General features: G+C 62.5%; 1 protein-coding gene across 1 annotated transcript in view; it reads right to left on the bottom strand.

Annotated features, from left to right (window-relative positions):
* Window positions 1-453: 453 nt before the first annotated feature.
* Gramd4 (GRAM domain containing 4) overlaps window positions 454-13,503 on the bottom strand; it is an 83,811-nt gene continuing 70,761 nt past the window's right edge. The window contains exons 8-19 of the mRNA XM_046429469.2: window positions 13,015-13,106; window positions 11,761-11,852; window positions 11,260-11,308; window positions 10,257-10,328; window positions 9,776-9,819; window positions 9,592-9,701; window positions 6,789-6,943; window positions 5,274-5,418; window positions 4,515-4,608; window positions 3,718-3,802; window positions 3,061-3,129; window positions 454-2,729 (exon numbers count right to left, since the gene is read on the bottom strand). Of these exons, the coding sequence (XP_046285425.1) occupies window positions 2,625-2,729; window positions 3,061-3,129; window positions 3,718-3,802; window positions 4,515-4,608; window positions 5,274-5,418; window positions 6,789-6,943; window positions 9,592-9,701; window positions 9,776-9,819; window positions 10,257-10,328; window positions 11,260-11,308; window positions 11,761-11,852; window positions 13,015-13,106 (1,112 nt within the window). The 3' untranslated portion in view covers window positions 454-2,624. The remainder of the gene's footprint in view (window positions 2,730-3,060; window positions 3,130-3,717; window positions 3,803-4,514; window positions 4,609-5,273; window positions 5,419-6,788; window positions 6,944-9,591; window positions 9,702-9,775; window positions 9,820-10,256; window positions 10,329-11,259; window positions 11,309-11,760; window positions 11,853-13,014; window positions 13,107-13,503) is intronic.

Here is a 13,503-nt window from a genome sequence, read left to right as displayed (position 1 = left end):
GAGGCCAGGCACTGTCAGTGTCCCACACAGGTCTCCGGTTTTAGAGGCCAGGTGGGTTCCTTGTCTTTCTGTGTCAACATCAGTGTCTCAATCAACCAAGTCACAATGACACCAGGGACCCTTCTGGCCAGGAACCCAGGACCTGGCAGCTGAGTGGGGCCACGGCCTGCACCCAACCCCAAGGCACTGCCTGGCCTTGGCCCTGCCCACCCAGAGCTGGCCTTTGGTGCCCTCCTGACAGCTGTCCCCTGCCATCTGGCCTCCATCTTCTGAGACCTGGGCCTGCCTCCTGATGCCCACAGCCCAGCAGGACTGGCTACCCACCCAGCCCTCCCTGAAGCCTTCCCTCACCCAGGTGCCCCTGCTGCCCAAACCCTGTGGCACAGGGGGCCCTGCAGCCGCTCCAGCAGCCTCCAGGCCGCGCCCCGCCAAGAGAGCTGCGGACCCCAGACCTTAGCACAAAGCATTTTAATTTATTTAAATAAAAATTATAATTTATACAAGACTTTTCTTTAAACAAGGTTTTCTTAAAAAATGTGACAGGGTGTTTTTCATCAGTTCTCCATACAGTACAATCCTTTTGTAGAACAAAAGTGACACCAGTGATGATTATTTACAGATCCAAAATAGACTCGAGCTCCGGACATACAAAAATCGAACATTCATCTAGTTCAGTGATTAGTCACAGAAATTAAACATCTGTCCAGATTCACGCACTTCAGCGAAAACCCTGTTGGTCTCTAACAGGGAGCCCAGACCCTAGCAGGCCCCTGGCCAGGCCCATGGGCTCCAAGGAACACGGCTGGACTGTGGACCCCTGTTCCCCAACAGGCCTCAGGCCTTCCCGGGTGCAGTGTGGTCAGTCTGCATCTCCCTTCCTGTGAAAGGGACTCGAACTAACCTACTCGCTCTGCCAAGAGGCCCCTCCTCTCAGGGACCCTCCCCGCTGTGTGTGGGGATAGCACCCCAGTGTGCCCACAAGGAGGACTTACTGACCCTGGTCCCCAGGACCCAGCCTGGGGCACTGCCAAGGCCCAGAGAGAGGTCTGACACCACCCAGGGGTGTCACCCCACAGCCATCCCTGGGGACACGTCACGGATACCCTGCCTCCCCTTGGGCACCCTGGGGTCCTGAGGCCCCCATCTCGCCCCATGCACTTGAGTGCACCATCCCTGCAGGGGCTGAAGCCCTGGCCCAGGGCGGGTTCTGCCTTCATCGACGGAGGCTGACGAGCAGGGCCATCCGGCAGCTGGCACCCATGGCGCCCGGGGCGGGCAGCCTCCACCCTCTGGGTGGGATGTGTGCTTGACCTGGCTGGTCGGGGTGCTCGGCCCACGCACCAGAGTGTGACCCGGCAGCCCCCACCAGGTCTCACACCCGAGCCAGCAAATGAGGATCAGAGCTAAGGTAAAAATGTCACCTGAAAAACGATACAAAAATAAGAGACAGCTTGCTCTCTGTAAAAATATAATCTCTGTTTCTTCAAAAAACAACTATCTCAGTGACACCCGAAGGACTCAGACAAGCCGGGGAGGTGCAGGGCCACCTGGAAAGCGTGCGGACAGGGAGACCGTCACTCCTTTGGAGGCCCGGCCCTGTCCCAGGACCCCACGTGGCTTCTCACTTCAGACAAAACACAGATGTCCCAGGATACTCTGAGCCTGCGAGACGCTCCCTCGGCCTCCCCCACGGGCCACCGTGTTCCTGGGTAGCACGCGTCTTTCATCCAAGCCAGCAAGGGCTGCGCTGGGGCGGCTGGGCACTGGGAGTGGTCTGGGCCCAGATGAGTGCTTGGTGGGCACACAGGAAGAGAAATACTGCCAGATGTCTGGGGCAGGCCTCGGCCCACGGAGCCTCCCAGCAGCTCACGGGCAGGGCACTGAAGCTTGGCCTCCACGGCCAGGGAGCTCTGGCTGCCCCGACTCCACCCCACTGACCCCCATGGTTGTGGCTGGAGGCCAAGCCTGGCCAGGCTGTGGCTGACCTTTACCTGACCAGCCAAGACTCAGAGCTGGGCAGTGTTCTCCTGGGCTTCTCCGGGGAGCACAGCGTCGAAGGGTGTGCCTTCACTCGCGCCCTGCACCCTCGAGGGTCGCCAGCCAAGGGGCCAAGATGGGCAGGTGGATGCGGCAGCTGGTGAGGGAAGCCCCTGCCCCCCAACCCCCTACTCTGAGGACCAGCATACTGGGGGTGGGGAGGGACCTCGGCACCCATCAGTGACACTTCCTAACCCCAGCAGGAGGGCCACAGACATGCTCAGCTATGGCTTTAGGGGGCGGCCTCTGGCTTTCCGAGACTGGGACTCGGGGGCTGCAGGAGCCCCTGGGGTGGCCGGGGCCAGGTCTCTACTGAGGCTAGGATGGTGGGGATGGCGAGGGTCCTGCATGTCATCCTCTAACAGGCCTTGAGGATCCTCCGCCCACCTGTGTCTACAGGTGTCCACCAAGGGGCCCCACGTGCCTGGCAGGGGCATCTGTGCCGTCCTCGTGAGCTGCAGCCCCTCAGTGAAGGGGTCTGTGGAGCACGGTCAATGCCACAGCGACCACAGGCCGAGGAGCAGCGTGGCAACTCCATCTGCCCCGTGTCGAGGGCCGTGAAGGTCCTGCGGTGGTGGGGGTCAGTACTAGCTGTCGCCACCAGAGGCTGCGGCCGAGGTGATCTTCACGTACTGGCTGAAGATGGTCTCGAAGGCCTCGTCCCTGTGCACCATGGCCCCGAACACCAGCGGCTGGCGGAAGAGGCACCCGGTGAGCAAGGCGCCAGGGATGAGCGCTGCCAGGCTGGGGCCAGGCTAAATCCGGCCAGGCAAGCAGCAGCCACGGGGTGGCAGACGGCCTCCAGCCTTCACAGAGCGGGGGGCAGGGCACCCCACAGGCTCAGGCCCCTCCCTGAATGCCCCGTCGGCGTCCTCTGGGCCACAGCAACAGGTTCCTGCTGTCAAGATGGGGCCCTCTGCCATCACTGAAGCCACAGCTGGTCTGTAGCTTGGAGTGTCCCCTGGGTCCCCAGAGCCAAGCCCCTGCCACACCTCGACCCCACAGCAGCTGCCTGACACTTACTTTCTGAGTCGACGGTGTTGACACGGCAATGCCCATGCCTGAGCCCGGGAGGACGGACAGGACCTTGTACTGAAAGGACAGCAGAGCGTCATTAGGGTTCTCTTGGGCTGGGGCCGCAGCTGGCCCTCCACAGGCCCAGGGAATTCACTAAGCACAGCCGTCCCAGCCACAGGAGGAGGGACCCAGGAGTGCCTTGTACCCTGCGACTGAGAAGCCAGACCTGCATGGCTCATCCGCTTCTCAGAGGGCAGATCCTAAGGACACTGCCTGTGGGGAGGAGCCCAGACCTGACTCCCAGGCCCTGAACCCAGAGGGGCCCCTGTCAGCACTGCCAACCCAGAGGCCAGGCCAAGAGGGCCCTGGCCTGACTGTGCCTCTGGTTACCCAACTGTACACCTTTCCTCTGGAGAGGGGGTGACCACAGCACCCACAGCCTGGGTGGGCCTGACATGCAACGGAGGGAAGGGAGCCCACCCAGCAGACTGCTGGGGTCCCCCCACAGCGGGTCTGTCCAGTTGGGCCTAGGAAGTCTCCAGAGAGCAAACGCCCCAATGTACACAGTAAAACCCACCAGCTTTGTGGCCCTTGAGGATTCTTGTCCCTAAAACTGAAAGGAGATGGTAGAAATGCAGCGGGGCGGGGCGGGGGCACACCCACCTTCTGGATATCTGTGATGTCCATCAGCTTGATGACTTTGTTCCTCTTTGAAGACCCAGATCTGGAGCTTTCAAAGCACAGATAACTAGAGGGGGAAAGCGAGAGGCACAGTCCACACCAGAGCCACGTGGGGCTCCTGCCAAGCGGGAGCTCCCCGGGCTGCTGCTTCACAGCCCAGCCGTACCCCCGCTGCAGCAAACAGCACCTACAGGAAAACCAGAGGCCTGGGCTCCACGCTAAACCGCGGCTTCCCTGCCCACGGGATTCCCCGCAAGGTGCGCTGGAGTCCAGGGGCCCGTTGAGGGCTCTGGGACCAGATCCTTCAGCGGAGCCTTGGCCGCTGCTGCAGGCTGGGGACAAGGTGACGTTGAGGCCCTGTACTCCCTCCTCCCACACCTGGGGCTGAGACAGTCTTGCCCGGCAGAGGAGAGATGAGGCCATCTCCGACTGCTGTGTCCAGACTGCAGCAAGCCTTGGGGCCCTGGCTCAGCGGGGCAGAGCACAGTGCCTTCCTGGGAGATTGTCCTGTGCCCCCTGAACAGCCTCACCCTGGCAAGAGCGTCCCGGTGAGACGGCACACGGGGCCTGGGAGCACACCGCTGCCCTGACGGCTGGGCGTGCAGGTGGTACCTGCCCCCGGGCGCCTGGCAGGGCAGTGCAGCCAGGCTGGCCCGTGGCCTTGGAGGAGACACTTGCTGGGCCAGCCCTGGGACCTGGTCACACTCCGAGGTCCCGCCAAGGCCCTGCAGAGGGACCTCACTAGGTCTAGGAAAAGGTGCAGCTGTGGCCCCACTCACTTTTCGGTCACATACAGAACCCCGTTCCGGATGTAGTCCGTGGGCATCTTCCGGTCTCGGTTTATCAGGCAGCAACGCCAGCCGTTCTCGCACACTAAGGGGGAGAAGAGCACCTGAGACTGCCTCCGCTGCCGCCCTCAGGAGCCATCACCCGGGGCACACGTCCGTGAGTGGCCACCGGAGGTTCAGCATGAGCTCGGGTGCAGCTCCCCGCCCAGCGTGAGAGGCCTGGGTTCCCCCAGCACCCGAGAAAGTCCACAGTGGGAGGAGGGTGCAGGGCCAGGAGGCGGCGGTGCCTGCAGGTCTGGGAGTCGCCCACTCCTCCCAGCGTGCGGCGCAGGCACCCAGGCTGACAGCACGTGAGACAGGAGCACTAGCCCACACTGCTGCTGACCAGCGCTGACCTGCCGGCCCGCAGAGGACAGCGCCAGAGAGACGGCCACACTCGAAGCTCTGTGACTGGGCTGTGTGGCTCAGGAGCTTTGCGGCTTGGCCCTGGCGAACCCCGTGCTGCCACGGGCTCTAGCAGCCAGTGGACAGAGCAAAGCCCCCTTCCTGGGACCTCCCCCCCTGTGGGGAGCGGGTGCCCTGGGAGTTCCCCTGCCAAGCAGACCTGCCCTCCAGGGCACGCCATCCCCGGCCGCCTGAGCCAGCCTGCTAGAGCCGGGCTCTGCACCGCCTCCTCCTGTCCCAGGAGAGGCCACCCCTCTGCTTGGGTTGGGCCTCTGTGCTGGCCTCCATCAGCACCTGTGCACATACCGGCCAGTGGACGCTCGTTTTCAGTCAGGTTGAAGATCTCGTGGAAGTTCCCCTTCTTGGTGCTGTGGCAGCGACCGGCGTCCTCGTCTCTGCCCAGGCCAGCTGGCGCACTGGAGACGCAGCTCCGCGATGAGGCCGTTTGTAGCTGCCAACAGCACACAGGGGCCTGCTCAGGCTCTGGGCAGAGGCAGCGGGCCCTGCTGGTGACTGAGGGGACACAGGGCTTTCCTTGCTCGCACCCAGCTGCAAACCGACCAGCTAAGAGGCTCTATGTGTTCCTGCAAGCTCAAGTCCAAATGTGGGCGCCACAGCCCCCACAGGCCCTGGGCTGCACAGATTCCACTCCTCAGTGGTGGGAGAACTTCTCCTTCCCCGGTGACACCCCACAACCTTCCCTAGCCCCGAGTGCTGGGGCAAAGCCTGGACACAAAGTCCAAGGACACAGGTGCCTGGCACGTGGTCTGTGTGGAGGCAGTTAAACCCCACATTTCAGAGATCAAGTCTGGCCACCAACAGCAACTTAAGAAAACTAGACACCGCAATGGCACAGCACTGGATCACAGAGGTCAGGGGACTTCCACACGGACACCTCACCTCGTCATGCCCTGACAACTGGCCAGAAAGGAGACATAAGCACGTGGAGCAGAGCTGGGCACGAAGGGCCACAGGACACGGGATCTGGCCTCCATCCTGGGAGGCCTCCACCCAGGTTCACTGATCTCTCCTGAGTGGCCAGTCTTGAGCCCAAGGAAGGCCCCGGTCCCAGCCACCCAGCAGCAAAGATGACCCCTCATCCTGTCCCAGGGGCCAGGATCCTGCATCTATGCTCCTCGAGCAACCTTCACCTACAGGACAGCCATCAGCCTGGGGGGGGCCTGTGGCAGGCTGGGCCCCCTGGGGCCGAGCTCAGGGTCCTGCTGAGCTTAGGGTCCCACCAAGCTTTGTTGTTCTGGAACCTGGGAGCACAACCCATGCCCACCCAAAGCCTCCCTCCCCCAGATAGAGCCATCAGTGGGTCACTGGAATAGCCTCCCCTCGAGACTGCTCCAGTGTGGCCTCCTCAGCAAGCCCTCTTGGACCTCGCTGGGAGTCCTGCTGGGCCTGGACCCTCCCCACTCTTCTGAGACCCCAAGGACAGCACCAAGGCTCACTCATCCTCCTGTCCCAGCTCAGGACCCCGTGCCCAACACCCATGAGGCTTGAACTACGGGCTCTGCCCAGGTGCTACTTGACCTTGATACCGAGTCTCACAGTCAGGGACAGTGGTCACTCCCCAAGGCCCTGGCCCCTGGCTGTAGCAGGCATGCCAGTCCTGGCTCCTAGAACATTTTGGAGGGAAAGTCCCCAAGGGCCTGCAGGTTGCTGGCCTCACAGAAGAGACGACAGGGACAGACGGGCCACAGAACAGGGCACAGAGGAAACCTCGAGATGCCCTCGGATGCTGTCCTGTGGGCACAGATTTGGCGAAGATCAGCTGCCCAGCGAACCGAGGCTGTCTGGAGTGGGGGGACTCACCCTCCGTGACATGGTGGCGCTGGCCCGCTCCTTGAGCTGGGGGTCCGTGGGGAGGCTCCGCCAGACGATGTAGGGCGTGTCGTACTTTGCTCGAAGCCTGGGGCAGCGCTTGAAGATGAAATCGATGAGGAAGAACTTGACACCGGCATAGAGCCCTGAGGGAGAGGAGGTCTGCGTTGCCCAGGGCCCTGCAGCCCTGCCTGCCTAATGGGGGACCGCTCAGCACCTGCTGGCTGGAGTCACCAGGTGCTCTGGGGGGCGCTGTGTGGCCAGGTAGGGCACCTGCTCCCAACCCACAGCAGGAGGGGACTGGTGGCCATAGGCTGTGAGGCCCTGGACTGCACAGCCATCACACTCAGTGCCTCTTGCTGCAGCCACCACCTGTCCATCGTGGACAGGGTCTGGTGCCAGGAGGGCCCTGATACCTGCAGTGGACCAGGGCTCGGGGTTTGCCTGGGGGAGGTGAGCTGAGTGGTCCAGGGGCCAGGTCCCTCAGCGCTCTCAGAACCATGATCTCAGGCTGGTGGTGGCCTTCCCACCTTCCCCATCTGAGCAAGGCCATCCCTCTTCCTTCCTGCTCTGTGGAGGTCCTGGGCTGGGGGTTCAACACATCTCCCACCTGGGAACGCAGGGACACCCTCCCTCCCCGCCAGACTCCCCCAAGGCCCTGCCGTCACCCACTGGAGCTGGGCTCTGGGGCTCTGAATGCCCCACACCCAGCACCCTCTACACACATTCCCTGCACAGCTTCCCAATGGCCTCAGTGTGGCTTCCCACGCTGGCCCTCTTCCCTGCAGGCCACCACCAGTGTTCCTCCTGCCTATTCCTACCCCTCCCGCCTATTCCTACCCCTCCCAGACCCAACCTGCTCCCTGAGCCCATCTTAGCTCAGCTCAGGCCAGCTCCCAGACCTGAGAGTCCACCCCCAGCTCAGTCTCAGCCCTCACTGGCCCCAGCCTCACTGTCCTGGAGACTCGTCCACTCTGTGATCAAAACCCCAGGTGGGGCTGTCCTGCATACTCTGACCTATGGCAAGATGGCCATACTCTGCATACCTTCCGACCCCAGGATCAAAGGGCTATTTTGCCCCCTTCCCCAGTGTGTTCTGTGGCAGTGGATGTGGGCACTGTCACCTACCCAACAGGAAAGAGAGTCCTCTGCTCCCAGACTTCCTCCCCAACCTCACCCATCTGCTTGCTAACCCCTGGCTCTGCCTTCCCAATGGGTACTAGTCAGGACCCACGGTCCACTGCCCACTGCCAGTACTAGGGCTACTCCTGCCCAGGCCAGCCCTCTCCCATGACAGGCCATGCCCTCCCACCATAGACCAGACCCGATCACAGCCACACCCTCAAACAGGCCACATTCTTCCACCATGGATCATGCTCCCACCATAGGACACACCCTCCACTACAGGCCACACCTCCCACCATAAGTCATACTCCACCCAGGCCACACCCTCTACCACAGGCCACACCCTCCACCACAAGCCACACCCTCCACAAGCCACACCTTCCATCCCAGGCCACACCCTCCCACCCAGGCCACACCTTCCACCACAAGCCATACCCTCTATCACAGGCCACACCCTCCCACCATAGGCCACACCCCTCACCATAGGCCACACCCTCCACCACAGGCCACACTTTCCAAACCAGGCCACACCTTCTACCACAAGGCACACCCTCCACCACAGGCCACATCCTCCCACCGTAGGCCACACCCCCACCATAGGCCACCCCCATAATAGGCCCTAACCCCCCCTTTTTTGTTTACATATTAAAACTGATTGTGCCCAGCCAGACTGCGGCACCCCCCACCACAGGCCACCTTCCTCCCACCACAGGCCATACCCACTCTTGCCCAGGCTGTAGTCTGGGGAGCTAGCAAATAAGTTAATCAAGTGTCCAAACCATCATAGGTCATGACCAATACTATGAAAGAAATAAGCAAAGTGACAGCATAAGAGCCAGCCACCGGAGGCAGACTATGTCCTACAGAGCTCCCAGGGAGCTACCCAGCTGTTCCTGGTAGGAGAACCAGACCTGCACCTCCATGACAGGCTGCCCTCCCGGTAACCATCCATATAGCAAAGGTCAGTTGTGTGTGAGCGCAGTACGGTCACCTGGCTACTTTTCTAAGTGGCTGCCTGGCTTGACAGCGCTTGGGTGACAACACACAACCTCCCAGCTCAGCGTGAAGCGGACCTCCTCCCACCCAACTCCCTGCTCGTGCCACCACCCAGTGCTGGCTGAGACCCCAGCTGCCCAGGCCCGTGGCTTTCTCCTAAGTGCCGGGGCCTGGCCACATCACACGCCAGTTACTGATAATGAGGGAGAGAAAGGAGGGTGCGAGTGGATCCAGAGGTCACTGCCACAGTGACACCCACCTCCCCGTACCACGGGTCACCCTCAGAACACCAGCATTCCAGGAAGATGTGGCCCCTGGCTTCACGCCATGACACTGATCCCATCAGCCACTATTGGCTCACTGCCCCTCAAACGGGCTCCGGGCCTCCCCCCCTGGTGCCAGGCTGCCAGCACAGCAGCCCCGCCACACAGTCCTCTGACGAGCAGAGGACGAGCCTGACCAAGAGCCACCGCCCTGCCTCGCTCGGGACTTCAGGCGCCTCGCTTCTCCCACATGAAAGCAGCTTCGAGAAGACGCAGAGGAAGGCCAGGACCTCAAGGCCAGCCTGGCTCGTGCAGGCAGGAGACACCCTGCAGAACTGGGATCTGGCGTCCCCCGTTACGCGACGTTCCCAGTAGCCCTGGCGCAGCAGGCCCGCGGCACCCCTCCTTACCCACGGCCAGCCCCACCAGGCGGTAGGGGAAGAAGCAGGAGGCCAGGAAGGCAGCCCACAGCGCAATGTACAGCTTCTGTGTGATCTCGGGCTGGACCCACATGAACAGGCTGGAAGGGAGACAGGGGTCAGGCAGGGCACGCCGGGGTGCCACTGTCACTGTCACCGAGGGGTGGCAACTTACTTCTTGATCTTTTCCAGGATGTCAGCCATCTTGCCAAAGAGATTCTGTGTGAAGAAGAAACAGTGATAACTACAGGCCCCTGTGCCCACCAGTCACACCGAGACGCCTACAGACCCCTGTGTCCACCAGTCACACCGAGACGCGGGGAGGGCCCCAAGACACAGGGTTCCTTGGGCACCAGCCCCCAGGTCCTGCCCAGCCATGCCCAAGTCTGGGGGATCTGGTCTAAGCAAAGGTGAGTGTGCCCGTGGTGGACGTCAGGCCAGCTGAGTCCTGCCTTCCGGGAGCACATGCCCAGCCACCAGGAGGGCTCCCTCCACATGAGGTCAGATCCCTGCGGAGATCGGGAAGAGCCACAGGAGATCGGGCAGGTCGGCGGCAGGTCGGCTGCAGGTCGGTTGCAGGTCGGTTGGCAGGCAGCAGACAAGACAGGCCTGGGTTGGGGTGCTGCCCGCAACACCAGCCCCGCCTGGCGACTCACCTGGGCCTTCTGGGCGACGTCCAGCACCAGCTGGAACTTCTCGGACACGGTCAGGTCTTCCTTCGGAGGTTCCTGCAGGCACAGGGAAAGGAATCTAACCGCTGAGGTCCAACAGTTCAGAACACTCTCACAAGACCCAGTGCCTGCAGGTCACTCTGCTGTGCCCGCATAGCCACAGGGGACGGGATGGGACATGGCTTGGGGCCCTAGCAAGAGGAGGACACCCTGCTGGCTGGCAGTGGCAGCTTCCTTCACACGGTGCAGAGGCCCAGAGTGCAGGGCTGAGCGGTCTCCCTTGCCTGGCTCACCTCAACAGTACCCGCCCGCCCCTGCGCGCTCTGACAGGCAGGACGCTGAGGCCCAGGCAAATGGGGGCCTGACCTCACCCCTGTCGATCTAAGCAAAGGTGAGTGCCCATGGTGACATCAGGCCTGTGGGCTCCTGGGGCCAGGCAGGTATAGGCACGTCGCCTCAAAGACACCTCTGTGACCTTGTGCTCCATGTGCACAGGAGGAGCTCAAATACTGGACAGGCCCCTGGAGATGCCCAGGGGTGTCGCCCAGGGCCCAAGCCTCCCTCTCCAGCAAACTTCTGAGAATGGCTTCTGCTCTCAGACCACACGGGCCTCACAGCTGCTGCACAGCTGGGCAAGAGCAGCCAGGTGTGAAGTGGGTGGGCGTGGCAGTGGACCGGGTGTGAGTTCCACAGCCCTGAGTGGGGACAGGTCTACTTACCTCACTTCCTGTCCACCTCCCCACCCACCACATCCCGGTCAGGAAGAGTCTGGTGGGGTCAGGCTGGGACACGGTGACCTGCTCTTCTGCAGCTAACTTTGCCCCAGCTGGGGTCAGAGTGCGTGGCTTCCCAGGGCTGGGTGCTGGCCGCCTCCACCCCGCCCCTCCTGCCAGGGCAGGACTCATCTGTGGCCCCCCACACAGCGCCTGCAGGTTCCGAGGCTGCCCCAGTGGGAGGGACGGGGGGCACTTTGCCCACCAGCACTCACCACGGCTTCAGACACTTCTGGCACAATGCTCCACTGTATTCTCCAGCCCCTGGCAAACAGAAGCCATCACAATCTAAAATAGTGTCACCTGCAAGTGGCGGGGTCAGGGGACAACCTTAAACTGTCAGCCCCAAGCTCCCAGCTGGGGGAAGGGGTCCTCACCCCTCAATGCTGGCCACCGTGACTGGCTGCCTGGGGGCGGATTTGACAGCAACCAGACTGCTGGGGGGAGCCCCACAACTTTGCCCACCCACCCTGGGGTTGGGGAGAAACTCCTGCAGGACGTGAGCCTGACGGGAGGGTGTGGGGCCCGTGGCGGCCGTGCAGGGAAAGAGCTCTGGAGTCTCCCAGCTCAGCACCCCAGGAGGAAGCTGTCCTGCCGGGGCCTGCAGCCTATCAGAGGACTACGCCCAAATGCCAGTGCCTCAGGTCACAGCTGTGAGGGAGGCACATGGCACATGCGATGGGGACACACAACAACCCCCCGCCCCCCGCACCTACCTGGCGATGAGGTAATTGAGGGACAGCCTCAAGATTGCTAGGAACAGGAACATGGGGATGGCCCAGCCATGCCACACGGCATTCATGTACACCTGCAGGTGGCAGAAGGCGGGAGGGAGGGGTGGGTCAGGTGGCCTTGCAGAGGGGTCAGGACAAGCTGCTTCCCTCTCTTCCTCTGACCAACCAGGTAGGCTCTAGCAGCTTCCAAACTCCTAGGGTCGAGGGCCCGCAGGACGGGCATCCTGGGGAATAGCGGCTTCCTGGTTAAGGGGAACCCACGCAGGCAGGGGTGGGACAGGGCTGCTCGGGCGGAGGCAGGTCCTGAGCCAGCCAGGTGGGGCTGCAAGGTGGGCCTGAATCGAAGGCACAGCTCTTAGTGACAGGATGCAGGTGGAACCAGGACTCCTGGACCCCAGGAGGGGGCCCTGCTGAGCGAGCATTTGTGAAGGTGGCAGGGGAAGGGGCCTCCGAGCACATGGGGGTCCTCCCCATGAGCTTCATCTTGAGAGTGCCAAGTGCTAGTCCCCCAGGGGGACAGTGAGTCCTCCCAGGGACCTGCTCAGAGATCCTACCTACCCAGAGTCACGGTGGCTCTCAGGACCCTTCCTGGCATAGGCCATCCCTGGTGACCGACCCCTCGACAGGACAATGCTACCTCTGAGTACTCTGGAAGGTGCCCTGAGGCCATGGTCCTCCTCAGGCCTAGAGGCAGGTGAGGGGCAGCCTGCACACTGGCCCCCTCTCCAGTCAAGGGCTCCAGTGGAGAACCAAGTGCCCACAGCAGGTGGCGGGTCTTCCTGTGTGTGCTGGGGCAGCCACTGCAGGCTAATTCCAGGCAGGGCACTGGGCCCATTTTCTCCAAAGCCCCCCCTATGTCCTGCCTCCTGGGACAGGTGGCTCAGACATCATCTGGTTCCCTAGGTCACCATGCATACGGCAGGAGCCTCCCTGGCCCCCAGCACCAGGTGCTCGGAGGAGGACAGGCTTCAGATCCCAAGCAGGGCGGATGCTTTGCAGCCACGGCCCCCCAATCAACAGGATCAGCCAAATGGTGAGCCCACCAAGAGGCCCTCTCCTGAGACCATCACGTGAGGGCTACCTCCCATCCAGGGCCCTGCCCCTCTACCCGACCTGGCCACTCTGTGGACCCACTGGGCAGACCAGAGACTGAGACGGAGCACCTACTGGGCCCCAGGAAGGCTGTGACCTGGAAGGCTGTGACCCCCACCCGCCCACCCTGCAGGGGCCACTCACGGTGAAGGCAATGGCAGAGGTGTAGACTGAGTACCAGTCGGATAAGGCAGAGAGATTCTTCACGAAGTTAGTGACAGGCTTGGCCCCGCGCTCTGGGGACGGAACAGATGGCACACGCTCAGGGTCAGGCCCATCTCCCAGCCCAAGTAGTACCCACTCCAAGGCCCAAACTGCCACAGGCTCCTAGGGGCCCAACACTGGCCAGTGGTTTCCTGGGGTCAGTGGTTCTTTGAGGAAACGCCATCTTCCCCAGGGAGGCTGGTGGGCAGAAGAGGCAGGGACAGAGCTGGGAGCACCCCCTTCCCCTCCCCAGGGCCTGGGGAGCACCAGAGGAATGCCACGGCTTCCACCCCGCGCTAGGCTGGCCAGAGCGGGCTCTGCCCTCCACAGGCCCCCAGACCCCTCCACCTGAGCCTCTCCCCAGAAGGCCTGGGAGGGGTCTCGTTCGCTTGCGCCCGTTTTTCTGGAGAGAAGTTCAGCTCCTCTCAT

Source organism: Marmota monax, unplaced genomic scaffold (genome assembly GCF_021218885.2).
Source record: "Marmota monax isolate L192 unplaced genomic scaffold, Marmota_monax_Labrador192_F-V1.1 WCK01_AAM20220418_F8-fsc00051, whole genome shotgun sequence".
NCBI lineage: Eukaryota > Metazoa > Chordata > Mammalia > Rodentia > Sciuridae > Marmota > Marmota monax.
Note: the sequence above shows the minus strand (reverse complement) of the source record. Positions and strands in the feature narration are given on the sequence as shown.